This window comes from Uranotaenia lowii, chromosome 2 (genome assembly GCF_029784155.1).
Source record: "Uranotaenia lowii strain MFRU-FL chromosome 2, ASM2978415v1, whole genome shotgun sequence".
Lineage (NCBI taxonomy): Eukaryota > Metazoa > Arthropoda > Insecta > Diptera > Culicidae > Uranotaenia > Uranotaenia lowii.
Genome location: NC_073692.1, coordinates 255,761,295 through 255,788,134, shown reverse-complemented (window position 1 = coordinate 255,788,134; position 26,840 = coordinate 255,761,295). Strand labels below are relative to the sequence as shown.

Here is a 26,840-nt window from a genome sequence, read left to right as displayed (position 1 = left end):
CGGTATGATTGCTGATTACGAAATTACTAATATTTATCCAAAAACTAATATTTATCAAACAATTGTCTGAAGAAAAGAGCAAAAATAATTAATTTTCTTAATTATAAAAAATAGCGCCTTTAAGTAATGCAATGTCATTAGCGTTGAGACAAAGTTATAGAATTGTCTTCTTATGTCTGCTATAAATTGTGAAATGAGAACAAACATGACCAAAATAGTCAATTAACATTCTATCTTGGAGTTTTGTTTGATTTTTATACAAGGATTAGGGCTTCCTGAATAAAACATCAAGTCTCCTTCAATAGGGGATCAAGTCTCCCCTAACTTCAGAAAAATCGCAATTTTTTTACTCCCACGAAAATGCTTCTAGTTCATCAACGGGTTCAAGTATCGTTCTAGTTTTTGAAGCATAGAAACTTGATGTTTCAAACTGTCAGAAAATGTCAAAGACGGCGAGTTGCTAATTTTTTCCAAAAAGATATGGTGAAAATAAGAAAAGGGGATCAATTATCCCCACTCTCCCCTATATGGAACATCACGCATATGATAGAATAGGATTAACTAGAAAAAAACGCGACAAAAATATTTTGACAGCTGAAGTTTTCTCGTAATACAGAACTGTTGTTCGAGTTCCTGTGCATTCGTTGAAATGTTGTCCCGGATTTCAGGAAAAATGAAGCGTCCCGAGATTCAAGAGGGGTTCCCATATGAGATTTAGTAGACCTTCAAACAATTTCAGAATGTTATCTGTGGTTGGGAGAGTCATTATCATTTGGGATCTTAGTGAAATTAGCTAAGATTTTTTTCGTTTTTTTTTTGGGTGTTGCCTTCTTTAAATTATTTGGAAGCAAAATAGGAAAACATTAATCTGAATTCAATAACACTCATCGCAATGTAAGTTTGGTCATATTTTGCAAATGAAAGTTAAAAACGCCTGACATTAGGCTGTTTCAATGATGTTTTAAGTCATCTCAACCCAACGCGTGATAAAACAATTTTGGGAAAAATATGTTTCAACTTAAAAATATTTTTTTTGATCACAAATGCCATAATTTGAAGTGAAAAAGTAGTTTAATATACATAAATATTGCTTTATTTCACTCCAAGACCAATTTGATTTCAGAACACTAATAACAGTGAAGACATGTCTGTAAGTTCGAGTTCTTCTAACATCAAGTTTGTGAAAAAAGAATGACATTTAATTCAAACTACTTTAAATGATGACTCATTCTAACAAATTATGTTTATCATGGGGCTAATTATAAAATTGTCCAGAATCCTCTACAACCATAAAAAAACTATGTTGAACAGGAGAAAATCTGTATACCTTTGAGTTAATCCGGTAAATTTGGATTTCGCTGAAATTTCAATGAAAATTTTGAAAAGGTTTCAAAGGCCCCTAAACTTATGCATCTACATTAAAAATTCTTCCGATATGCTCAAGCCATGCTTGAGCATATCGGAATGACGGAATGAGAGTCTAGAAACTAGGTTCTGAGGAACTAATAGATGATACAACGCGAAAAACTATGCACTGACTTACGTTTAAAAAGGTGTAAATGACAAATAAGAGCGTTTTTATCATTTTACGGTACCTTCAGCTGGGACATCATCCAACACTTTTCAACTTCAATGGCCTCTAAAAACTTAATGTCCACAGATAAACATTCAGCTTGTAAATCCAAAGTTTTGAGGTTAATGGGACATCAAATTGACGAAGTCAAAAAAATTTATTGGCTTAAACAGTTATTTTTAAATTTACAAAAACATGCGGTTTTTACTCTACTAAGAAAAAGGGGTAAGTTGCAACAAACTTTGTTTTTAAAATTAATCAAATGAAATCAAAATCAAATAGAAAACATTTGAAAATTATAGTTCTTGATATATTTGTGATAGCATAACGCATAGAACACCAATTTCAGTAATTTCAAGTTTTGTTCGAATTTAATTTTACAATTTTTCTGTCAAAAAAGTTTTTAAAGAAAAAGCATAAGAGTGCTGTATAAGCTGCATACATTAAGGGGTAAAAAATACTACAAAAACTTGTATAAGCCTAAATCATAAAAATTAATGTTTGGATGGATAAAAAACTACCTCACGATTTGACAAGCTATGTCATTTTCATTTCTATATCATCAAATGATAGCTTTATTACATGATATTAAAATTGAATAAGTGTTGTGGTATACAAATGTTGTTGCATGATGCCCCATTTGACTTAATTTCTTTAGTTTTTTTTATCAATGTATCGGTGTTTAGATGATGTTTAAACTCATAAAATTCACCATCCAAACCAAACCGTGAGCTGAAAGAGCTAAATTTTACACCATATTGTATAATAAAAACTGTCCCCTTTTAAAGGTACCTTTTTTTAAATGTATGAAATTCTTTCAATAAAGAATATTTAGGAATATCTAGTTGAGAAAATTAGCTTATTAAGTTAAGAGATGAACCAGCTGAAAGCTGAAAATCTCTATAATAAAGACATTAAATAAAAAAAAGCTTAGGTATTAAGTTTTAGAAACGTTATTACTTTAAATTTTATATTCTAACTACAGTCCTCCACAATCATTAGTCACTTAACGTATTGTTTCACCACAAAGTGTTCGTTTATTCGGGTGTTAGTAGATCAAATATCAAGCTTTGCATGAATTTCAGTCATTAAATTCTTCCTCTTTGAGTTCAAATATGTTTTTATTTTAAATTTTGTTAAAAAATAACATAATTTACCGAAACAATCAACGTTTTTCAAAACCACAGTTATGGTTCAAAATTGTAACCCGCAAAAAATGTTATAAGTCTAATTTTTCACAATACTATTAGTCACACAAAAAAGTCCATGGCAACACCCGAATATCAACATGGAAATCACCAAATTTCTAGCAAACATTCAGGGGCATTCTTTGCCAGTATACATTCCAGGGGCAATTGGGTTGAAATAGCATCCCATAGTACCTAGTACTTGGTAAATAAATATATTTCAAAGTACTATTGAATGGAATGGAATGGAGTAGGTACTAAGGAATGTTTTGTTTTGCATGCAAAAAAGTGACCCATGATTGTGTGGAATTTGATGAGTGCTGTAAGAATTATGGGTCACTTTTATTCTGCCGAATATAATTGAAATTTCGCACCAGACGTTTTTATTCTTTCAATGAAAAAAAAATGGAACAAACAGATTCAGCATCATACAACGATCAGTATGAAATCAAGTGATAAATAAAGCTCACTTTCACACAAGGAAATAAGCAAATTGTATATAATCTCAATTAAGAAGACAGTAAATAAAATTACTAGCTTCAAATTTCTTAACATTGGTGTGTGTTATTTCTTTTAAACGTCCGAAGTACAACGTGGGTAAGTAGAGCATTTATCAAAAGTCTTCCATGAACTATTTATAAGAAACATTTTAGACGCAGGACCACCTGAACAATTCAAACAGTCTCGCTTGCAAACATTTTCAAAAAAAATGTAGGTAAGGTACACCGGGGTATATGGAGACATGTTGTTTAAAAATGCTGAAAAGATTAGCTTGATAGATGATAAACGGAAAAAGTTATCACGTTAATTGTAACGGCAGGCTGACTTTCTGGGGTAAAGACAGTAGGATGATAGTGTTTCGCTTCGATTTCTCAGGAAATTTTAAACACATTTGCGTTGTCTTGGTTGAATACGTTACTCTATTGATCGCTCTGCCATACATTTATTGAAAGTGCATTGTGAGAGAGAATTTTATAATTATGTTGCAAAACACTCGAATCAAATTTAACGGAAATGTATAGCTACAGTTATTGAAATAAGTACCGTCAACTGGGGCAACATGCAACACTTTTCAATTTCAATGGCTTCTAAAAAATTCACGTCCACAGATAATCATACCCATCAAAAGTTTTAAGGTTAGTGGGACGTCAAACTGACGTAATCAGAAAAATTACTGGGTTCTTCAGTTATTTTTAATTTTTCAAATCATGCGATTTCCTAGAAGTCAAGAAGTTGCAACAAACTTTGATTTTAATGAAAAATCTGATGAAAATGTATGTAATTGTATAGTTTTTGATAAATTGTTGATGCCATAATAGCCATTACGCATTAAAACGCCAATCACAGTGGGCTTGTGATATAGCTCAGTTGGCAAGTCTGTTGTCTCCTGAGCCGATGTCCGCGAGTTCGAGCCCAAGAGTAAACATCGAATTGTACCGGGTAAATTTTTCAATAACGATCCGCCAACTGTAGCGTTGATAAAGTCGCGAATGCCATAAAGATGGTAAAACGACTATAATCGAAACAAAAAAAACCAATCACAGTAATATCTGTTTCTGTTGAAATTAATTTTTACATATTTTTTAACATAAGGAGGGGGTGAAAAAGTACTATAAAAAACTTGACTAGCTGAAATGATAAAAATACATGTTTGAATGAATGAAATTGCAATGTTGACAAATGCGTGATGCAAAGCAATCATATATTCGAGCATATTGAAACGAGATTTACAAGGTGTCTCTTTGATTTGCATTTTGTTGCATCTTACCCCAGGCAGTTGACTGAATTATAAAAATATTTATTTTATAAAATTTGGTGATTGTACGAAGAATATTCTTACACCAACAGTGTTGGAATAGAATGATTAAACCAGTAAAAAGTATGTAGGTGATATCATTAAGTCAATCCTTCATACTGGGTAAAGTTTTTTTACGGCATCGAATAATTTTAGAATTTGTACATTTATTGATAGATTTTTTAAATTTTGAATGAAAATGAAAAACTTTTAAATACTAGCTTAAGATTTCAGAAATTATTTCATCATAATTTTATAGTCTATAAAAGATAACTCGAATACATTTTATAAAATTAAAAATTATATCAGTGCTGTGGTATACAAATGTTGCATGATGCCTCGTTTGACGGTACTTTTCTCAACTTTGCATCATCCGAATCTGTATTGTACTGAATGACACAAAGCAAAATTGAAATATTGTATAAGCATCAAGCCTGTATAAATCCATCCCAACTTACCCCAGGTAGGGTAGGAGTTTTTTTTATATCTATTGAATAGATTAAATTCTGTATCAATAGTTTGAAAAAAAATGGGGCAAAGTATTGTTGAAATAGCCATATTTAGTCTTCACTGACCCACGTCCCCATTTACCCCAAAGTACCTTACTCAAATTTGTTGTCAAAATTAAAAAAAAGCTGGGCCCATCACTACTAGTCGAATAAAACAGTAGGTAATATATCTTTAACGAATAAAAGAGGAGACCATCATGGCGATACAAGAGCAGTTCATTTGAATTGTTAAATTTTGAATGTTATTTGATTTTTTCCGTAAAGCTCTCGTTAATTGGTAACGATCTAAATGAAACAAAACCATTATATTCATCAAGGCCAGTTTTTCGAGTCACCGAAAAAAAAATCAGTTGGAATCTACATTTTGTTAAAGTTTGTGTAAAGATGAACTTATGACTGTTAACGTTTTGCAAAGACATTACACATAGAAACTTCCGGAAAAGTATCTTAATTGACTACTTAAGTGCGCAAAAAAAAACAATCACGTAGCACGGATCAGGTGAGTGGATGGAATTAGATCGTTAACCGGAGCTAGAATGCACAAAAACTTAAACTTTGTGCTGTCGTTAATTTGGATGCTGTTTGTTCACGTGCACAAAAGCCGCTATCTCCGGAACAGTGTTGAACGTTATTTGGAGCTTGAAACATCGACTCGGCTTGTTTGTTTCTCAGGGCTGGTATACTTACGCACAGCAACCAAATAGTCGCGATGAAAGTGCTGGATTACGCCAACGTGGACAATCTTTACGCTCGGTGTCCCGATCTGAGGAAAAAGGATGTCCGCGATCTGGACGCGTGGGTCAAGGAACAACCACACCTACCAGAAGTGACAGGTATTTGGGAAGCTAACTTCCGTTAACCATTTCCATCGAGAATATATTTTATCTCAATTTGTACAGAGCTGGAATTGATCTTATTTATACACTCGAACTATTTTGACATGGATGCTGCCAAGAGGACAATCGAAGCTTACTACACCTTTCGATCGAGTTACAAGGATTTTTTCGGCAATCGAGACATTCTGGAGCCATCGATGCGTCAAGCTATGGATGTGGTGTAAGTATAAATATATCAATGCTAAACAATGCAAAATATCATTAAAATCTTTAAGATTTGGATGGTCGGCAACCTGCGGCTCGCGAGCCGCATGTGGCTCTTTTGATGAAAATCTGCGGCTCTTTAGTTCACTGCCCAAATATAAACATAATTTTAAATAAAATATTTATAAAATCGTGCTAAAGCGATAATTGAGTCTTTTGACCTGGCACACGGATTTTCATAGGTCTACAAGAGAATTTTTAAAATTGCATAAAATACGCTTGTAAGAACAAGCGGAAATGATAGTATGGCAAAAATCATTTTTTGAAGCCTTATTTCACAATTTTTGTCATTTTACTGTTTTTGAAACATCAGCCAGATTTAAATTATCATTAACAGTAAATGCAAAAAATAATTTAAAGTTTAAGAACTAGCAATCATTTTTTGTCCTCTATGATTCTTGATCAGTTGAAATGTCCAAAATCGTATTAAAGCCGTTCGTATCAGCCGTTCCGAAAATATTTACAACTTTGACGCGTATCAACATACAAATACTGGTAAACCACCTCAATCCTATCTTAGTTAATTGAATTGAAATCGATAATTTTAATATATCTCAATTATCTCATTAGCATTCCAGATTGCCGGGTTTTAAAACTCAATCATAGGCTGAATACTTATAATCAATAACTATGCAAATTGACCTTTACACCCCGAGGCATTTTTTTATAAAACTTTACACACATTTAAAATTTCAAGTGTGATGCGTGCAGCCAATGTTCATCAAAGCACATAAATTTTGAATGAAGTTTCATGAGCGAACATTTTTTTCACTTTCGACCAATAGTTAACCAATGCTGATTTATTTTTTATTAATTTTCGTTTTTAAACTTTAAACTCTTGAACTGATTTTGCTAGTTAAAATGTACTGTTTCTTTATTATTTGTCACGAATTCTCTATGAAGGTTACAAAGCACATCATTGCAGATTTATACTGGTCAAACCACAGATTTTTTTTGCAGTAATCTAAGTGTTAGCACGCACTGATGAATAGTAAACAATATATTGAATTTCATTTTTCGTTCAATTTGACGCATAATACTGAAGAATCCCATGTGACATAAAACGAGATTTTTTTAATTTTCCGGATGCATAAAATTCTGAAGACACGTTCGCTTGATGTCAAGAATTTATAAAATTCTACCAGTTGTCAGGTCAGGAGCATAATTTTTTAAGATTAAAATTTTCGGCTACATTAATTTAAGATAAGTTTCACCTCATACTTCTGGAAATGATAAGCTTAATCTGGGGAATGTAATAAAGAGCTTGATTATTTTCATAACATTTATTTTCCTTCCCGTTGTTATTTTAAAAGCTTTTCTTTGCCGAAGAAATTATAAGTATTCTGCTTATGTAAATATGTTCATATCATTCTCTTTAACATCATGCAAAGAATTCATTGAAGCTTTATATGGATTTAAAATTTTCTTTACTCGATATATGTATTAAAATTGATATAAAATCAAACCATATTCGAAGAGTCTAGATTAAAATCAATATACTTAATGGTAATCAGAAACATATTTAATAGAAAATACAACGAATAGAAAAAAAACCTAATGGATTTGAAGTTATTTTCGAAAATCTAATATTCATTGATCATTCATATATGTACCTATTATATTTTTTTTAAATTGAAAACAAAAACAATAAATCTTTAATACGGCTCTTTCAAGCTCTGAAATTTTGAATATTTGAAGTTTTGGCACTTCTGACTCAAAAGGTTGCCGACCACTGGGATGGATCATCAAATTTAACGATTTCTGAGCAAACATACTGTCGATTGGGTGAATTGGTGCACTTTTTGAACTTTTATCACAATAATTCTGTGAAATTCATCTTTTCAGCCCACGATTTGTTTAGATTGTCTGTTTTATGAACTTGAAAAAGACAAAAACTAAGGAATAAAAAGTAGACATGATTAATGATTACCGTCAACTGGGGCATCATGCAACACTTTTAAACTTCAAAGGTTTCTAAAAACTTAATGTCCACAGATAATCCTACCGCTTGTACCTTAAAGTTTTAAGGTTGATGGTTAAGACATCAAATTGACGTTTACAAAAACATGCGACTTTCACCCCACTAAGAAAAAGGGGAAAGCTGCAACAAACTTTGTTTTTGATGAATAATCATGTGAAAAACTTTTGAATATTTATTGTTTGTTATATATTTGTGATATCATAAAGCATAAAGCACCAATTTCAGTAATTTTTGACTTTGTTAGAATTATTATACATTTTTTCTATCAAAAACGTTTTTTAAAAAAAACAGTATAGGGGTGCTGCATACATTTAGGGGTAAAAAAAACTACAAAATTGCAAATTTATTTGCATTTTAGCCCAGACTGATGACTGAATTATAAAAATATTTATTTAAAAAAAATTGGTGATTATACGACAAATATTTTTACACCAACAGTGCTGATGTAGGATAATAAAAGTAATATAAAGTTTGTAGGTGAGGTGATATCATTAAACCATTCCGTCATACTGGGTAAAGTTTTCTACGGAATCGAAAAATGTAAAAAAATGTAAATCTATTGCTCGATTTTTTTAATTTTCTATGAGAACCAAATACTTAAAAGAAACTATCTCACGCTCACGATGTGAGAATCTATGTCATCACCATTTTGTTATCATTAAATGATAACTTTTTTATATTATATTAAAATAAAATTTGAATAATTGTTGCGGTTCACAAATTCAGCATCCCCGTTTGACGGTACTTAAAGTACCCTTTTTTAATTGTGTGGTAACACAGGCGCAGGTCTCAATGTGTTTAGACGGCCAATTGTTTTGATTGTTTCATTAATTTATACTGTTTTATATCAATTATGTATATCTATTTTAAAGCTTTCATTTTTCGTTCATTTTATACCAGCCATTTTTGACACCTTTGCTGTCATCCACGATTAAGTTCAAGAAAAGCTTTAGTGTGATGCATTTATTCAGGCTGCTAAGAGCAAAATGATTCACTATTTCAAGATATTTGGATTTTTTTTCGATCTAGCGCACCATCTCACTCCCCCACACCTGAAAGCTTAAATGAGCCACCTGGTAAAGGACAGATCTCTTGGCTCATCACCAGTTGTAGTTTTTCCCAGTCGTATTTTCCAATTTGAGAAACAATTAGCGAAAATATTTAAATTACAGTAGAACCCCGTTTCCGTGTTCTCCGAGCCACCAGGTTCAGGCAAGAATAAGCGTGCTATGCGCCCGGATGGTATGCAAACCAGAGGAAAAAGAAAGTGTTTTCAATTTAAGTGGGTTTAACGGCTTAAGGTGGATGAGAGTAATCCATCAAACTAAGCTAAGCAGATATTGCAAAACTATTTAAATAAAAAAAATGTATAAGTATACTCACTTGATGCTTCTGAGTCAGTCAGAAGTTCTGATATGCATAAACTGGAAAAACTTTAAAACCTTGAGAGAGTGTGGAATAACAGTTTTCTTTAAATTTTAATCACAACAATTGCCGAGCATTGTTCAATGCTTTCAAGTTGCTTCAAACAATGAAATTAAAAAAAAAATTAAAGAACACTTAATGTGACGTCAATCCAGACATATTCAAACAAGTTTAAAAGAAGAATTATTTGTGAATTCTTTAGACTCACTTTACTCTATCGTGGGTTGTCAAAGCTAATCTAAACTTGTTGTTCCAAGAATGAAAAACAATGTTTTATTGACCCCATTATCAAAAGAGTTTTGAAATCCGGAGACCAATTGTTAATGGGTTTTATACGACTGAAATATGCACGATACTAATCAAACCGACGAAGAAGGAAATTATTTCGAAAAATGTTTGTTAAATTTAGTATATAATACTTATGGAATAATTCGTAATATGCGAATTATTCCAGGATTCTAAACATCCATATCCGAGAATTTTAAGAAAGAATAGAAACGAATACACACCTCCACAGAATAAATGCCAAAATTCTAATTCTTGTATCATTGATCCAGACCAACCATCCATAAGCTAAATAAAATTGATTTGATCCCTTAGATTGCCTATATAATTCCTATTTTTCCACTATTTCAGTTCAATAAACATTCTACCAGGACTAACACCGTTGGGATATCGAGTGCTTCTAGCTAAAATTATAGACTCGGATACCAAAAAATTCAACTTAGCAAACTTACTGAAAATGTAAGTATCCTTCACGGACCGCGAACAATTCCTATTCAAAACTAGGTTCCTAACTTGTTTTGTTTTAAATATTTTCAGGGCTTTCATGTGTTTGGATAAAATTTTATTAGAAGACGGTTGTGACGAGGGAGCTATTTTAATGATTGACATGAATGGTCTACACATCGGACATCTGTCCAAGCTGGGAGTGTTCACATTGAAAAATTTCATCTGGTATATTCAAGAAGCCCTCCCGATTCGTCTCAAATCTATACATCTGATAAATGTAGTTCCTTTCATCGATAAGATTTTAATGATGATCAAACCTTTTATCAAGAAAGAACTGTTGGAGATGTTTCAAATTCACCAAAAGGTTGAGACTGTTTTCCCAAATGTACCTCAAGCGATGTTCCCGATCGAATACGATGGAAACGCTCCTTCGAGGTCAATAATGGCAGGTTAAGAGCACATTCATCAATCTGAGTCAACTAAAACAGTTTTGTGAAGTTTTTTTTTTTTTTTTAATTTTTCAGATAATCTGTATCAAAGTACGATGGATTACAGAGAGTTCTTTCTGCACATGGAGGAAGCAAAAAAAGTTGACGAGAGTAAGAGAATTAAAGTCAAATCTATATCCAATATGTTTGGACTCTTCTAAACTGCAAAAGGTCATATCGTTAAAGTTATGAAGACATTAAATGATGTTACCGGAAATGCTAAAAGTTTTTTAATTTTTATTCACTCAAATTGAAATCCGTTAGGATGCAGAAACTTAAAAGATTTGGTGTGAAACTACTTTTAGAGCGGAGACCAGTGATAAGTGAAGTCATGATAACACGAGCTATGCTTTTGCCAATACATGTGCATTTAGGTAGAAATAATAACAATACCGCAAGTTTTTCATTTTCATTCAAAATTTAAAAAATCCATCAATAAATGTCTAAATTTTAACATTTTTCGATGCCGTAAAAAACTTTACCCAGTATGACGGATTGGCTTAATGATATCACTTACAAACTTTTTACTCGTTTCCTTATCCTGTACCAACACTGTTGGTGCAAACATATTTTTCGTACAATCGCCAATTAAAAAAAATAAATAATTCAGTTTTCTGCCTGGAGTAAGATGCAACAAAATGCAAATCAAAGAGACACCTTCTAAATCTCGTTTCCATGTGCTCGAATATGATTGTTTTGCATCACACATTTGTCAACATTGCAATTTCATTCATCCACACATTTATTTTAATTTTTTATGGTTTCAGCTTGGTAGAATTTTTTGTAGTATTTTTTGCCCCTGAATGTATGCAAATCTTTATGTTCAGAAAATGTGTAAAAATTAGTTTCGACAGAACCAGAAATTACTGCAAGCAATTGGTGTTTTTATGTGTTTTTATTTATTAAAAACTATACATTTACATAGGTTTTCATTAGATTTTTCATGAAAATCAAAGTTTGTTACCAGTTTTTTAGAAGCCATTGAAGTGTTGCATGTTGCCCCAGTTGACGGTACTATTATTACAACTATTTTTTTCGTTACTAAAGAAAGATTTTATTTCATTTAACAAATTAGTTGAGTCTTGCAAAACATTTTATTTTAGTTTAAATTTTTTTTTAAATTTAATTTAGTTTAAAACTTTTTCAAAAATTCTATAAAATTTTTGTATTTTAAAGATTTTACGCACACCAACCGCGAGGGCAAAACTCGATTTAGGTTCGTTTTTGGCCGGGACGGTGCAACACTATCGAGTGGTTCAAGTTTTAGTTTCATTTTGATAACATTATCATCATTTTCACTGAATACACCTACATAGTATAGAGTATCTCAAATTTTACTGTTATTCGTAATGCAAGAATGAAAAAACAAAAATTTGTAGTTTTCGTGCCTGGCTATTAAGATGTGCGAAGTCCTCATTTTGTTATCCTAGTTTCTCCAAAATTTTAATTAAAACTGTCCACTTTTTATATCCCTAGTGATAGATTAAAATCTTTTTGTGAGGTTTTTCAAAAAAATGTAGCAACGTTTTCTGCATTTACTGAAAGATGTTGGAATTCGACCGGATTTTCAAATGTTTTTAGCAAGCGGGTCGATAGATAACTACTCGCGCTCTACAACCCCCCTGGGTGAACTTAGACCGAACAAAAGTCATGGTTCTACCACTGACCATACTGACTGGACACTCGATTTCGTTTGTTGGAAATTTTTCCAACAGTACGCAATATCGATTCCAGAGTGCGCATCGATCGATTTGAAGAAATGTTATCCCAGTTAGAATTAGCCAACCAACTTTCGAAAAAATTAGGCAATTTCGACGATAAAATCGGGCTAAATAGGTTCATTTTTCCTACAGGGCATTTGAATCGGCAAAATGGTAGGTTCGCCACCCACCGTCGTTATTGCGAACCTGCTAAATTTGACGAAAACAATTAGCCAGAAAATGATCGAATTTTTGTTTTAAGTGTCCTGTCAGTATGATCAGTGGTTCTACTCCACCGGTCGTGCTCTCGAAATCTGCTTTCCCCCTATATTAGACTGAATGAATCACCCGCACGGCTAGGTTTATATGAATATGAAATAAACTATTACTGAGAACCAATTTTCAATCGTGATTTTTTTTCAAAAAATTATGGCAAATTGTGGATTTTAAATTCAAAATTCATACTTGCGAGTTCAGTATTGTGAATAATGAAATTGGAGTTTAAGGTATTCATGAAGACACGGTTACGGTAAAATGAGAAAATTTAGGACAATTTATTTTATTATTATTTTTTGTTTACATAGTATTCCGTCTTACGAAATAACTATCGACTATCTCCAGCTCGTCGCCGTCGATCGTGATCTTGTTATTACTGGACAAGCGGGTTCGGTCGGTCTCGGATCCGCAGGCCAGCATGTACTTCGTCTTGGACGTATTAATCATCAACCCAATCCTTCCTGCTTCGCGTTTCAGTTTGCGGTAGATCTCCTCCACCGCCGCAGATGATCTGCCGACTATATCAATGTCATCGGCAAAGCAGATAAGTTGACTGGATCTGTTGAAAATCGTGCCCCGCATTTCGCCCACCGCTCGTCGAATAACACCTTCTAGCGCCACGTTGAACATCATGCAGGATAGACCATCACCTTGTCGAAGCTCCCTGCGCGATTCGAATGAACTCGACAATTCACCCGAAATCCGCACACAGCACTGCGTTCCATCCATCGTCGCCTTGATCAGTCTGATCAGCTTCCCGGAAAAGCCGTTCTCGTCCATGATTTTCCATAGCATTTAGGACAATTAAAAAACCAATTTTCAAAAATCAGGACAATTCAAGCGATTTTGAAAAATCAGGACAAATACTGAAAAATCAGGATACCTGGCACCTCTAGTCCGCAACCACTCAATCTGGTACTACCATTAATTTTGACAATTTGTGACGTTCAGATATGTCAAAAATGTCGATAAAAATATCGATAAGTGACAGCATACAGGTTTAAGTGATGCCATAAAATTTAAATATCCATTTTTTTTCCAAATTATTCACCAAGCTATGGAAATTGGTATTGATAAGGTTTTTCACAAATATTCAATAAGACATAATTAACTATTTATACAATGCATAACTAGGATCTAATATCCTGCCGCGCCATACAACCAGCTGTAAAAAAAGTATTCTTCAGTACGGTGCCTCCTACTGGAACAGTCAGCCAATTTCCGTGAAAGAGTCAAGTAATCTACGTAGCTTTGAGGAAGCATTGAATAGTGCATTCTAGAGATACATCCATGGATTAAGATTAGATCTAGGTTTTATTTCCCCTCTATTTGAACATCAACTAGTGAAATCCTTATGTTACATATCCTTAAACTGAACTATATTTTATAACTGACATGCTCACGTACTCCCAACAATAAACATTAATATTTATTTTGTAAGAAATTAATTTCGAAAGCTTTCATTCAAAAATCGGTTCTAAAATATTTCCCTATACGAATAGTTTTTGCCGTTTTGGTATTATACGATATATTATAGCTGCACAGACATTGTTTAATGCTTATCAACGACGTTTATAATTTAATGATCGATGAAAGTAAAAGATCAGTATAAGAGTTTACAATAAATCGAAATTGATACGGTTGTTGATATTCAATTAAAATTTGGTTCAAAGTTTGAACGTACATTATTCATAAAACGCTTACTTCTGTTTTATGTCAAGTTCAGCAGTTTTTTATTCTGCCCGAGATTATTAAAAAACAAACATTCCAATCCCAATAACTGTAGCTAAATTGGCAGCACTGCTTGGCAGCCAGCAGCGGTCAACTCACTTTTTTCGCATCCCGTCGCCGATCGTCGTCGTCGTCGCCTCGCGCAAAAAGTCCGCGTTGGTTTCTCCGTCGTCTCGTTCCTAAATTTTTTTTTCTGTGAATTTTCCCCGTTTTCCGGATTCGGAACGGGTTGTTCTCATTAGTGGCGGGCGACTGCGGTCAAGTGCACAAAGTTGTTTCCGGGATTATCGGGGTTCGCTAGTGGAATCGTACGATTTTTTCCACTCACGAGCGAAAGTAAAGAAAAAAGTGCTGGCTTGTGGCAAGGCAAGAGGCTATCCATCGAACGTGCAAAAGAAGAAGAAATAACGGAAGAAGAGCGAGTGTGTGAGAAGTAAATTCCTACAAAATGTCGGACCCAGACGCATTAAACATCGATCATCTGATTGCTATGCTTTTAGAAGGTAGTATTTTCGTTTTCGGAACAATTTTCAGATTGGGAATGAGTCATTTTCGATAGTTGCCAGTGAAATAAAGTATTGGCCTACTGATATGTGTCGAAAAGTGACTTCATGGACAACGCCCGACCAAAATCCCAAGCAGAAAATTCACCCTCAAGGAGGAAAGAAAAATGTTCCCCGCTATTATGTCAAATGAACGAGCGGCAGATCGAATAATAAAAATTCAATGACGGAGTCGATGGCACCTTGACGGGAATTGGAATAGTTTTTCTTACTCTTTGAATGTGCAATTTTCGATATAAGCATGAATTTGGCCGACTGCATCGAGTGCGTTACATTGAACGATTTTTTTTTCTTTTAATTTTTCACAGTTCGTGGTGCAAGACCAGGAAAAAATGTTCAACTGTCCGAAAGCGAAATCCGAGGATTGTGTTTGAAGTCTCGGGAAATTTTCCTATCACAACCAATCCTTCTGGAATTGGAAGCGCCGCTGAAAATTTGTGGTAAGTTTTCCGCCAACTGACGTAAAAAGAAACTCGCTAATGTTAACCGTACTAAAACAAGACAAAACGACTGGAAAAAGAAGACACTGGAATTTTCCCAATGTTCAAAAAATGAAATATTATCGCAAAGGAATTTTTAAACAAGTAGAGATTTTTCACGATGAATCTTTATTTCTATTTTTTCAAATTTGATCATTCAAACCTTTTTGTAAATAAGCAATTTTTAATTGAAATATGTCGTATGGTAAGGCGAAAAAAATACTGGAAGAGATAAACAGTAAAAACAATAAAGATTTTTTTATTTCGAACTAGCAGCGATTGTTTGTGATACTAATCGCACAGAGTTTGTAGTAACTGTCCAAATGATGAACCAATTGATCCAATACAATGTTACAATCGAAATTTTGTAATTGATACTGAGCAAGATTTTTTTTCGTTATTGAACGGAACTGTTCAATAGAAATAAACCTCTAATCTAATGATGACATTTCGAATTGAGTTGATAAATTGCCTTGTTCGCAAATAAAACATCATTCAGGACAGCACATGTCATGAATCTCTTGTTTTTGTTTTCTTGAACCGGTAAAAATGATACTTTTGGTAAATAAATTCAGTATTTTTACAGCGTAGGTATTCATATTTTGAAAGTACTTTTCATGATTGTAATTAGCTGGATTGGCTAACTGCAATCATGGAAAATCTGGCCATCTATCTATCCAATTCAAAATTAGCATTGTGCGGGGTAAATCTAAACGGGAAAACCGAAGTTCAGAGCCTAATAACATAACAACAACAGCCCAGAATTCTACACGTTTGATATTTACAAAAGTAGTTATCAGCTTGGTGAAGAAGTTTTTTGATTGTTCAAAGTAGTACCTACAAAGTTATCTGAATTTTGATTTTGCATTTTGATTGTACAAAGTTATCTGAAAGATATTTGGTTTTCGAGGAAAAAAAAACAAAATAATATATTTGCTGGGAGCTTATAAAGCTGTCAAACTTCGAATGCAAATTCGAAATTCGATACCGAAAAACCTGAATGGCCCAAATTTGGATAGGAAAAATAAAACTTGACCAAATCACATCAGGCAAAAATCGATCATTGGCTTATCAGAAGGTCCTTAGCCAAATTTGCATAAGTTTTGTTTTCATCAATGAAGATGTAATTTCGACCTATTGCATTTCTAAGCACTGCGGAGTTGCTTGTAGAAATGTTTGAACAATACTCTTATCCAACGAACACGTGGAAGTTGCCGCTTAAGGGCATCGCGGCTTATTTCTTTGTGTGACTAACCCTTGAGAATTTTCCTGGACGTTTCCGGCCATCACTTTTGACGGCATTGACCTTCAAGGAGTGTGAGTTTTGGCTGTCCCTGATGAACTATGCGAAGTTTGTGTTAGACGACCGTGTGCAACCGGAATATTTAACTTTATTGCTAATGTCATATTGATATTGTCCAATTTGAACTGAAGCGCTTAGGATCCGATACTTCGCAAGTGCCAAAATGATGATTTCGAGAAAACGGACCCAAAGCTATTTTTTTCTAAATGAATCTAAATTGCACAATCACTTTTTCTACTCAATTTTAGATGTAGCGTGCCTTAAGCGGGCCATAGACTACACAAATGGCGTGTGCAAATTCGATGATTCCACGACGATTGTTTGATCTATGCTCGCCCACACACGATACAAACAAACTTTGCGCGAACACAAACGATAGCTGGCGAAACAATAAAAAACCACCTCCACCCCGGCTGAGGCTGAGTAAATGCCCTGAATTTTGTACAAACAGCACCATACACAATGCCACAGAGGATGGTTTGTGCAAAATATAGAATGTCATGAAACTTAATCGCATTTGTACAAATGTGGTATAGTCTATGGCCCGCTTTAAATTCAATGTGGTAATATTTATGAAGTACAAGCTGATCCCGTACGAATTCGTTTCGCTTTCAATCATCAAAACGTCAAGAAAAGTTTAGAATATTGAATCCGATGCGATTTTTCGACAATACATATTGGGTAAAACATTCAAGAGTGTTTTAAGTCGCCACTTTGTCTTGTTCTTCAACTTGAAATTCAAATTAAGAGGTTGATTGGCTTTTTAATAAAATTTATGTGAGAGTGTTGACTTCTTGATCAGATGCAAAATCGCGACATAATGACAGAAACATGTACCTACTATTTGTTTATATGCACGACTCCATTGACCTTTACACTAAAATTGTATATTAAGTATCAATTAACTGCCTCCCACAAAATAATTGCACAAAACACTGATCATTTAATGTGGACAACCTTTTCTATCGTCCCATGGCCCGGAATTCGATAATTGAAACCAATTTTACGTCCCTCAAAACTCTCTTGTGCAATGTTTTCTCTTTAAATCATATGTATAATAACGTCAATAACTTGAACAAACAGTGAACAGTTAATAAAGACAACCCCTTTTCCGATCCTTCACCCGGAACTTAGGTACTGCCAGGAATCAATTGCTCATAGTCATATCTCATAACCCCCATCTGCAGATTTTCATCTCAATCCGATGTATAATCACAACAATATCGCGAACATAGTGAACAACTAAGATGGGCGACCCCTTTTTGCACCACGATCCAAAACTTGACACCTGAAATCAAATGTCTTACTGTGAAACTCCCATGTGCCAATTTTCATTACAATCCTATGAACAATATATATAAGGTACACCGGGGTAAGTGGGGACGGTTTTTCGTATAGTTCAACTTTAAAAAATCATTAAAAAATCAGCAGTGGATCAATTTCGATAAAATCGCATTCAATGGGATGCAGAACGTGTTGTTTACAAATGCGGAAAAGATGAGCTTGATAGACGAAAAGCGAAAAAACTTATCTCGCAAATTGTTATGGTGTCTTCACTTACCCCGCTTTATCGGGTAAGTGGGGACAGTAGATTTTCCCTTTGATTTCTCAGGAAAATTTCAACAAATTTGTGTTTTCTTGGTTGAATACGTTACTTTATTGCTCGATCCGTCCAAATTTTTGAAAAAAGTTAATGGTAGTGATTATTGTGTTTAATTTATGTTGCAACACACGAGATTCGATTTTATCGAAAATATATATGTAGGGGAGAGTGGGGTATCATGGGCCACTTTTTTCTTTGTTTCATAACTTCTTTATAAGAAAAGAAAAAATAAAAAAAAATAAATGAAAAGGTTTTCCACATTTTTTAGGTATCATTAGGCATTTTTTATTATTTTTTAAATGCATCAATTTCCCGAGTTTTGACTGATTGAAAAAAAGTAATTTTTTTTGGATTTTGAAAAACTGTGGGGAAACGTGGGCCACCAAATCCAAATTGACTAGATTGCGTGCTAAGTTTATGAGTTTACCCGAAACTGAAATTTCATAATTCATTTAGTTATTTTAAAGCGATTTCAGATGAGGAAACTAAAAAGAGAGTTGTGTATGGTCGAATAGATCCTAAAACCTGGCGCGCGAACGTTTCGGCAAAATTCCATATATGGGATTTTTGTTCGTCTCTATCGCATTAGAAAAGATGGTCAAAACATTTTTCATAATTCTTCATTTGGCATAAGAAAACTTTACAAATAGTAATAATGTATTTTAAGTTCTGAACGTGTATAAAAACACCAAAATAAAGGTGGCCTAAGATACCCCACAAAATGTGGCCCACGATTCCCCACAAGCAATGATTTGGAAATTGCTTACGTTTGTGTGACCTAGTTATGTTTCATCAAAAATTCCTTTTCCACGTGAAAGAACATGACAAAACCAAGATCATAAGCGTATAAGCGTATTTTTGTTATGTACTTGAGGTCTCGAACGGATGCAATTTTGCGGGTGCTTGTTTAATTATGTAAGTACATTTTTCTAGGCTAGTTTCATTAAAGGAGCATATGATACGTACATAAGTCAACAACATATAGAAAAACATGCTTACGCAAAGCGACGACGATGACAGTTGGATTGGGATTTTTATCTCAACACACAGCTGAGATATTTGAAGTGGCCCACGTTTCCCCATGGCCCACGTTACCCCACTCTCCCCTACTTATTCCAGAACTTTTCCCAACTTTCCATGATCCGAATGCTCAATAAAGCTAAAATGTATTGAATGAAGGAGAGAAAATTGAAAAAATGTGTAAACATCAAGTATATGGGTCATTCCATGTCAAGTGTGCACAGCGAAAAAAAAATCTTATCGAAAATTCGCTAAACTTGGCCAAAAGACTTTCTGAGGCCTACAAAATAAATCCTCAATTTTTGAGGATGATCCGCCCACCCCTCGTTCCAGGACCCTCCCTTCTTTTTTTCACGATTTTGAAAAATTCATCATTTTTAAAATACTATATCTCCGGACTGAAAAATCATACCAAAATGACAAAATATGCGTTGTGTAGGTTTTATTAAAATCTATCAATTGATGTTATTCACTTTTTGAAAAAGTGACATTTTAAACGTCAAAACAAAGCTCTAAAAATAAAACGTTATTTTTCGCAAGGAAAGTATATTTTTTTTCTTGAAATTTATGATTTCATTGTTTTTTTGAGAAAATTTTACGTAAGAACCAACCAAAATCCCAATATAATATTTCTTGTTTTCGAGATATGAAAGATTAAAGTTTTATTGTCAATCAAATATTTTCTTACAGTATCCCCATAAACTTTTGGTAATCCCATTCACGATTTTCTGGACGAATTAAATTCAAAATCAGCATACAAATGATGTTACCTAGTTTATTCTAGTGAACAGCAAATTTTTGTAAATATATTATGCTTAAAAAATAAAATAACACTTTTTGTTTCAATTCGTTTTGCTATTGGATGAAAATGTTATTCATTATCACACTGTATAAAATCATTAAGCAAGAGCTTCCTTAGCGAATGCTGCGGATGAATTAATGTGAGGATCATTTTTCCATAAAACTGTTAAACTTATTCACTGAAAATGTGTAAATGTCAAGAATCTGCTCGTATGTTGATTACCTACTAAAATTGCATGAATTATGGCGATTGTGGTCTAACAATACTGTCTATTGACGCTCAGCATATGTTTATTGTATATAGCCTTTATTTATGCAAAGTAAGCACAGCAGATTTTTTTTGTTAACACCGAGTGGCACTGAACAATAACTTTTTTTTTAACTGATTCTCTGACCATTGTGAACGAATTGTTGCCGCAACTGCTCGCTTGCTGCTACTTGCTAGTAGTTATGAATACAACATCTAAAATCGAAGATTGCTGTTGAAATATCCAGTTGCCTCCTATTACTGCATTACAACGGAGTTATCTTAGTGACTTTTATTGTTAAGCTTATAAATAGTCGTGAACAGTTTTCCGAGCATGACAAAAGCAAAGTGTTGAATTGGAAAAGAACTTCATAAGCGATGTTCAGTGGATAATTTTTTTAAGAACACACGACTTTTTACTTCAAGGGAGTGGAATTTGTTCAATTTGCGATCAGAAGTGCATAATCTAAAGTCTATCTGCAAAAACCATTCTAACAAGTTTGGTAAATTGTATCCTGTTTCGCAAAATGTTGCTTATGTTGAATGTTTTCAAATCATTAAAACATTGACTGGAAGGTTTGAAGCATCTGTGGCAATCAAAAGAACTCGTTCGTTTCACGCCGCAATCCCTTTAGATGCTGGAAAAAATGGAATGAAAACATTTTCAAGCTCCACGGAATTTAAAATATTCAATGTATGCAAAAAGAAAAGACAATCTAAAGATGATTTAACTTGCAGTGTTTGAACGAAAAAAAAGAAGAAACAAAATAGTTATATTTCGAATAAAAATATTTCATAAACTGAAAATATTGTTTTCCTTTCATTCAAAATGTTATTTCAAATTTTCTTTAGTTATAAAATAAATCATGAAAACAAAAAATCTGTTCAAGCATGGAAGGTGTGACTAAAATTTCGACGATTGGTGCACTCTAGTGAAACCACTGAGTGCTGCGAGTAAATATTTGTTAGACAATTCAACTTAAATCTTTCATATCTCGAAAACAAGAAATATTATATTGGGATTTTGGTTGGTTCTTACGTAAAATTTTCTCAAAAAAACAATGAAATCATAAATTTCAAGAAAAAAATATACTTTCCTTGCAAAAAATAACGTTCTATTTTTAGAGCTTTGTTTTGACGTTTAAAATGTCACTTTTTCAAAAAGTGAATAACATCAATTGATAGATTTTAATAAAACCTACACAACGCATATTTTGTCATTTTGGTATGATTTTTCAGTCCGGAGATATAGTATTTTAAAAATGATGAATTTTTCAAAATCGTGAAAAAAAGAAGGGAGGGTCCTGGAACGAGGGGTGGGCGGATCATTCTCAAAAATTGAGGATGTATTTTGTAGGCCTCAGAAAGTCTTTCGGCCAAGTTTAGCGAATTTTCGATAAGATTTTTTTTTTCGCTGTGCACACTTGACATGGAATGACCCATATATAAAGCCGTCCCCACTTACCCCAGGTAGGGTTTGGAGACAACATTCTAGATTTTTGAAAATAAACTCTTTTTTCTTAATTATTAATCGTCGTTTCTTTTCCTAACTTGTTGTTTCGAATGCAAGGATTGTTTCAATGTAGAGTTTTTCGTCAAGAGCCAGCTAGTTTAAGAGAAATTTGCGATTGAAAAAGATGCCGTCCCCACTTATCCCGGTGTACCTTAGATAAAATCGTAAAAATAGTCAACAGATAATATAGACGACCCCTGTTGCCGACCCCTGACCCCGAATTCAATATACTTGGAATCGATTGCTCGTCACTCTAAACTTCTATGTGGAAATTTGCATCACATTTGATAGCGTCAGTATTGCAAAAACATCAAAAAGTTGAAATGAACGATCCTTTTGGCGGTTCCTCTTCCTAATTTTGATACCTAAAATGGATTGCTAGTCTCTCAAAACACTCATGTGCAAATTTTTATTACAATCCGATAACTCCAATATCGCTAAAACAATATTTGTCTGTGTATGGACGACTTCCTTCAAAAGGGGTCATCCGATGATCTAAGAACATTTTTCTTTATTCCTGGTCCTAATGAGCCTCCTTGCCAAATTTCAGCTCTCTAGGTCTTAAGACGACTGAACCTATAGAGGACAAACAAACATACAGAAATTGCTTTTTATATGTTACGGGGTTGCTAGCGAACCGAGAATACCGGGAAAAACTTTGGAATTTCATCGCGTCACCGGGAAACCGGGAAAAAACCGGGAATTTCGCACCTCACCGGGAAAATTGTCATGTTTGAAAATTTTTCACTGAATTAGCAAAATATTTTTAAATTTATATTTAATTGTAAGAGTAGTTTCGACAGTCTCGATAAAGATTGACATCATCAACGCTTATTTCCGTTCATTAGTTGACAAACGAAGGTACAATCGCCTTTAACTAATTTTGCGGAGCGAATAAGAGATATCTAATTTTTCCCTCTCCGCAAGCGTGCTCCATTTACAAGCAGAACTCAAATGTTATACATTTAAAAGCTAAACTCTAATCAACAAAATTAAAAAAAAAATGTTTGGTAACTCAATGATACCAAGCTTGTACAATTTTCACCAGTGATTTCTGATAGATATAGATATAGCGTGCCGAATTTTAGTGTTTCTCGGCGTAAATTTCTTAGGGCCTTAATGTTTCTAATGACCTTTCATGTTAACTAATTTCCGACTACATACCAGTTTTAGCTTTCGACGTCAAATGATTCAATGTTCAATTTACATGTTTCATAACATTATTTTATGAAAAAAAAACAAATATTTTGGCAGTGTAGCAAGTAGTTTTTAAGAAAAGTTACATTTTTCTGACCAAAGGAATCACTTTTTCACCAGAAAAGATATTGTTTTGGATTGTTCTTGTTGGGTATTTATATCATTTGAATTGGCCTGAGGAACGAAGCCTTATATGTTATGTTTTGTTTTTCAATATACATATGTCTTATGTTATGTCTTATGTAAAAATTGTGTCAAAAACAAGCTCCTATCGAAATGTAAGGTCTTTATGTTGATACAAAATAATATCTGCATTAAAACCATAAAGTTCAGCCCTGTCCTATTCACGATTTTCTGCACGCTCTTTTTTTTAACTCAAAATTAAGTATGACCGAGGTTCAAAACATAGTTTGATTCTATGAACTTAAAGTTAAGTACCCTTTTTCCTCCTTGCGTTGGATCAAAACGGAGTTCGAACTGCGAACTCAAAATTGATCCCTTTTTTTCCTTCAGCGAGGGATCAAAGCTGAGTTCAACCTTATGAACTAAAAATTGAACTCTCTTTGTTAGACTGAAAACACTTAGCAAGTTCAGTCCGAACTGGAACAGCAACCAACGAACACGTCGCAAAATTTTGTCGTTCCGGAACAATTACCGGAAGACTATGAAGGAACTTCATAATGAAATGCATGTTCACCGTTTCAGCGTAAAATTCAGTCCGTCATTGTCATCATATGGTGAGTGGCTTGGAATGTCCGGAAACTTCCGGATGTTGTTTACTTCCCGTGGGAAATAACATCCGGAAGTTTTCTTTGACCGGGAGTGTCAAAACTTTCCACCGCTCTGTATATAATTGCAATGCAATGTACCGGAACAGCAACATCCGGGTACAACAAATTTTAATCATCATTTAATTCCCTGAAAATAAGCCACCGAAGTGCCACCGATGCCACCGAAGTGCTGTTTTGAACCAAAACTACTTAATTTTGAGTTTAAAAAAAAAGAGCGTGTGTATTTTCACGGATCTTTAGTTCAAATGCCACTACTAAAGTTATTGTTTGTTTTGTTAAACACAATTTTTTTTCTAAAACATGTCTTTGAATTTGTACAAAAAAAATACTAACTAAATATTCTCCTGTAATCTGATGATTTTCAGTTTTGTATGGAAATCTCTATTCAAGTTGCAATCTGATTTGACGCTATGTGTCGATGTATATTTTCTACATTTTTTTATACAAACTATACATTTTTTTAACAACTAATTCTAGAAAAACTGAAATTGTGCCACAGTTGCTCAAAAAGTCACATTATATTTTGGAAGTTGAACAATAATAGATGCCAATTTCGTTGCATTCGTTCCAAAAATTTATGCAAACCTGTTAATTTGATACGAAAAGACAACATGTTAATTTACGTCGAAAGTTTTTTCTCGATTTCTTATTGGTTAATAAGTTTTGAAAAACAATTGATAAAAATTTGAGGGCTTTACATTGATTTTTTTTATTCACCATGATTCTATATTCAAAAACAAGTATAATAAATACGGGAAAATCATCATTTCGACCGGGAAAAAGCCGAGGGAAAACCGGGAAAAACTTTGGAATTTCAAAACTAAAAATCGCTAGCAACCCTGTATATAGAAGATGTCCCCGTGGACATTTTCCAAACCCCTACCCCCCCCCCCCCCCTCTTTCGTGGACAAGTATGGACATTTCCATAATCAACCTCCGCCCCCCCCCCCCTTGGATTTCCACGTGGAATGTGAATGACCCCTAACGTTCCTGTTATTATTCCATCTACAGTCCGAAACCGGCCCCATTGTGACCGAAAGAAATTATTGATCTCAGTTCTTATTGCGGGTTCTGACCAACTGGTCATCCTCGTCAATCACAACTTGTGGAATGTCCATTAGGTCCAAGAAAAGATAAATCAAGTGATTTGCATTGTGGTTTGAATCATAGTTTAAATCAGTTTGATTTAAATCAAATCCAACCTGTTGCAAATTGACCTTTGAAAATTTGTCAAAAGTTCTGTGTTTCGTATTTTGAAAATATAAAGATGCGAAAATGTGCCAAACAACAACTTTTATATTCTATTTTTAAAACTTATCTGGTGTGACTTAAACAATTTTGACGGGTCATCGATTAAAAAATACGGTTTTACACTTATTTTTTTACATTTTTTGTGGTCATTATCTTAAAAAAATTCACTCTCAGAACCATAACTCGAATATTAAATTCAAAAATGAAACTGTATTCAACAAAATTCAACACAACACTTTCAGTAACTCAAAGCAACTAATTTTTAAAATTTTATCCAAAGGTTTTTGAGATACAGAATTTCGGCGTTTCCCGAAATAGATTTTTTTTCGTAGTCCCTAATGTGTTAATAAGCACCAAATTCTCAATTGGAATTTAATAATTATCTGTAGCTGTACCCTTAAATAACGTTGATAACAGCTCAACCGAAAGATAAACAACTGCGACAGTAATGGTTTGTTCGATGAGGCATCTACTAGTTACCTGGCACCAGTAGATTGGAAAACGTGATCCAAAGTAACAAACACTGGATGCGACCCGAATTTGGCAGGATCTTAGATCCATAATGAGTTTGAATGGGTCTATCTTTAGCCTAAAAAACAAACATATGCTTTATTTGATTGCTGTTGGTGCGTGACTGCGTATTTCTAGCCAAAGCAGATGACACGAATGAAAATTAAGAACGAAAACGACATTGGCATTCACGACGAAAATAAATAAACTAAAGCGCGGCAGGGTAGACTTTGACTTGGCTCTGCACGGGACGATTAGTCATTCAATTAAAAACGCACACGACCATTTCGTATTTCGGGATGATTGTACGTGTAGAAGCTAATGATATAGGTACATCAGGCCATGTGTTGACTTTGAAGGGTTTCTAGCGATTTGTTAGGTAGATTTATCAACAGTCTTGCATCGTTTTGGTGTGAGTTCGAACAAACATCAATCCAAGAAGGGGAATCATAACAGGAGTTTAAAAAAAAACTACGTTTATCGAAACAATCATCACACGGCTGTGGCAAAACTCACACTTCGTCGGTCAAGGTGCGATACTGTGCAAAACCGTAATCATTTATTGCTGGCACTTGTTTATCGCATCCATCCCGTGTTTGTCTCGAGTATTATAGAGCCATGGAATATTCTTCTAAGGTAGATTGGCAAAATTGTTTCTTAGTCTGATAAGATCTGAGTGGATTATATTTCGATTTGATACATTTCAGCGATTGATATGATGTGAAGCTTTTAGGTGTGATTTGTTTGTTTTTTTTTCTCATTTGAATTGAAAAAAACCATTATTTATTTATGAACTAGCTGACCCGGTGTGCTTTGCTACTTACTTACTTACTTAATGATCCCGCGCCGATCCTCCGGTGCATAGGGCCGTGGTAAAAGACCTCCACTGTTGACGATCCGGAGCCAGCGTCTTCACCTGGTCCCAGTCAAGATTCTCGTCGACAGTTCGGATTTCAGTGGCTAGGCTTCGCCGCCACGAATTTCTGGGTCTGCCTCTTCTTCGATGACCTTCTGGATTCCAATCTAGCGCCTCTCTGCAAATCTCGTTTTCATCTCTTCGCAGCG

General features: G+C 34.0%; 2 protein-coding genes across 2 annotated transcripts in view; both read left to right on the top strand.

The window, feature by feature from the left end:
- Positions 1-11,082, top strand: part of LOC129742534 (uncharacterized) — a 31,936-nt gene extending 20,854 nt beyond the window's left edge. Inside the window, exons 5-9 of the mRNA XM_055734442.1 lie at positions 5,706-5,897; positions 5,964-6,120; positions 10,207-10,314; positions 10,393-10,751; positions 10,827-11,082. Coding sequence (XP_055590417.1) covers positions 5,706-5,897; positions 5,964-6,120; positions 10,207-10,314; positions 10,393-10,751; positions 10,827-10,951 — 941 coding nt within the window. The 3' untranslated portion in view covers positions 10,952-11,082. The remainder of the gene's footprint in view (positions 1-5,705; positions 5,898-5,963; positions 6,121-10,206; positions 10,315-10,392; positions 10,752-10,826) is intronic.
- Positions 11,083-14,592: 3,510 nt separating this feature from the next.
- LOC129744746 (serine/threonine-protein phosphatase alpha-2 isoform) overlaps positions 14,593-26,840 on the top strand; it is a 43,443-nt gene continuing 31,195 nt past the window's right edge. Inside the window, exons 1-2 of the mRNA XM_055737437.1 lie at positions 14,593-15,000; positions 15,369-15,500. Coding sequence (XP_055593412.1) covers positions 14,946-15,000; positions 15,369-15,500 — 187 coding nt within the window. The 5' untranslated portion in view covers positions 14,593-14,945. The remainder of the gene's footprint in view (positions 15,001-15,368; positions 15,501-26,840) is intronic.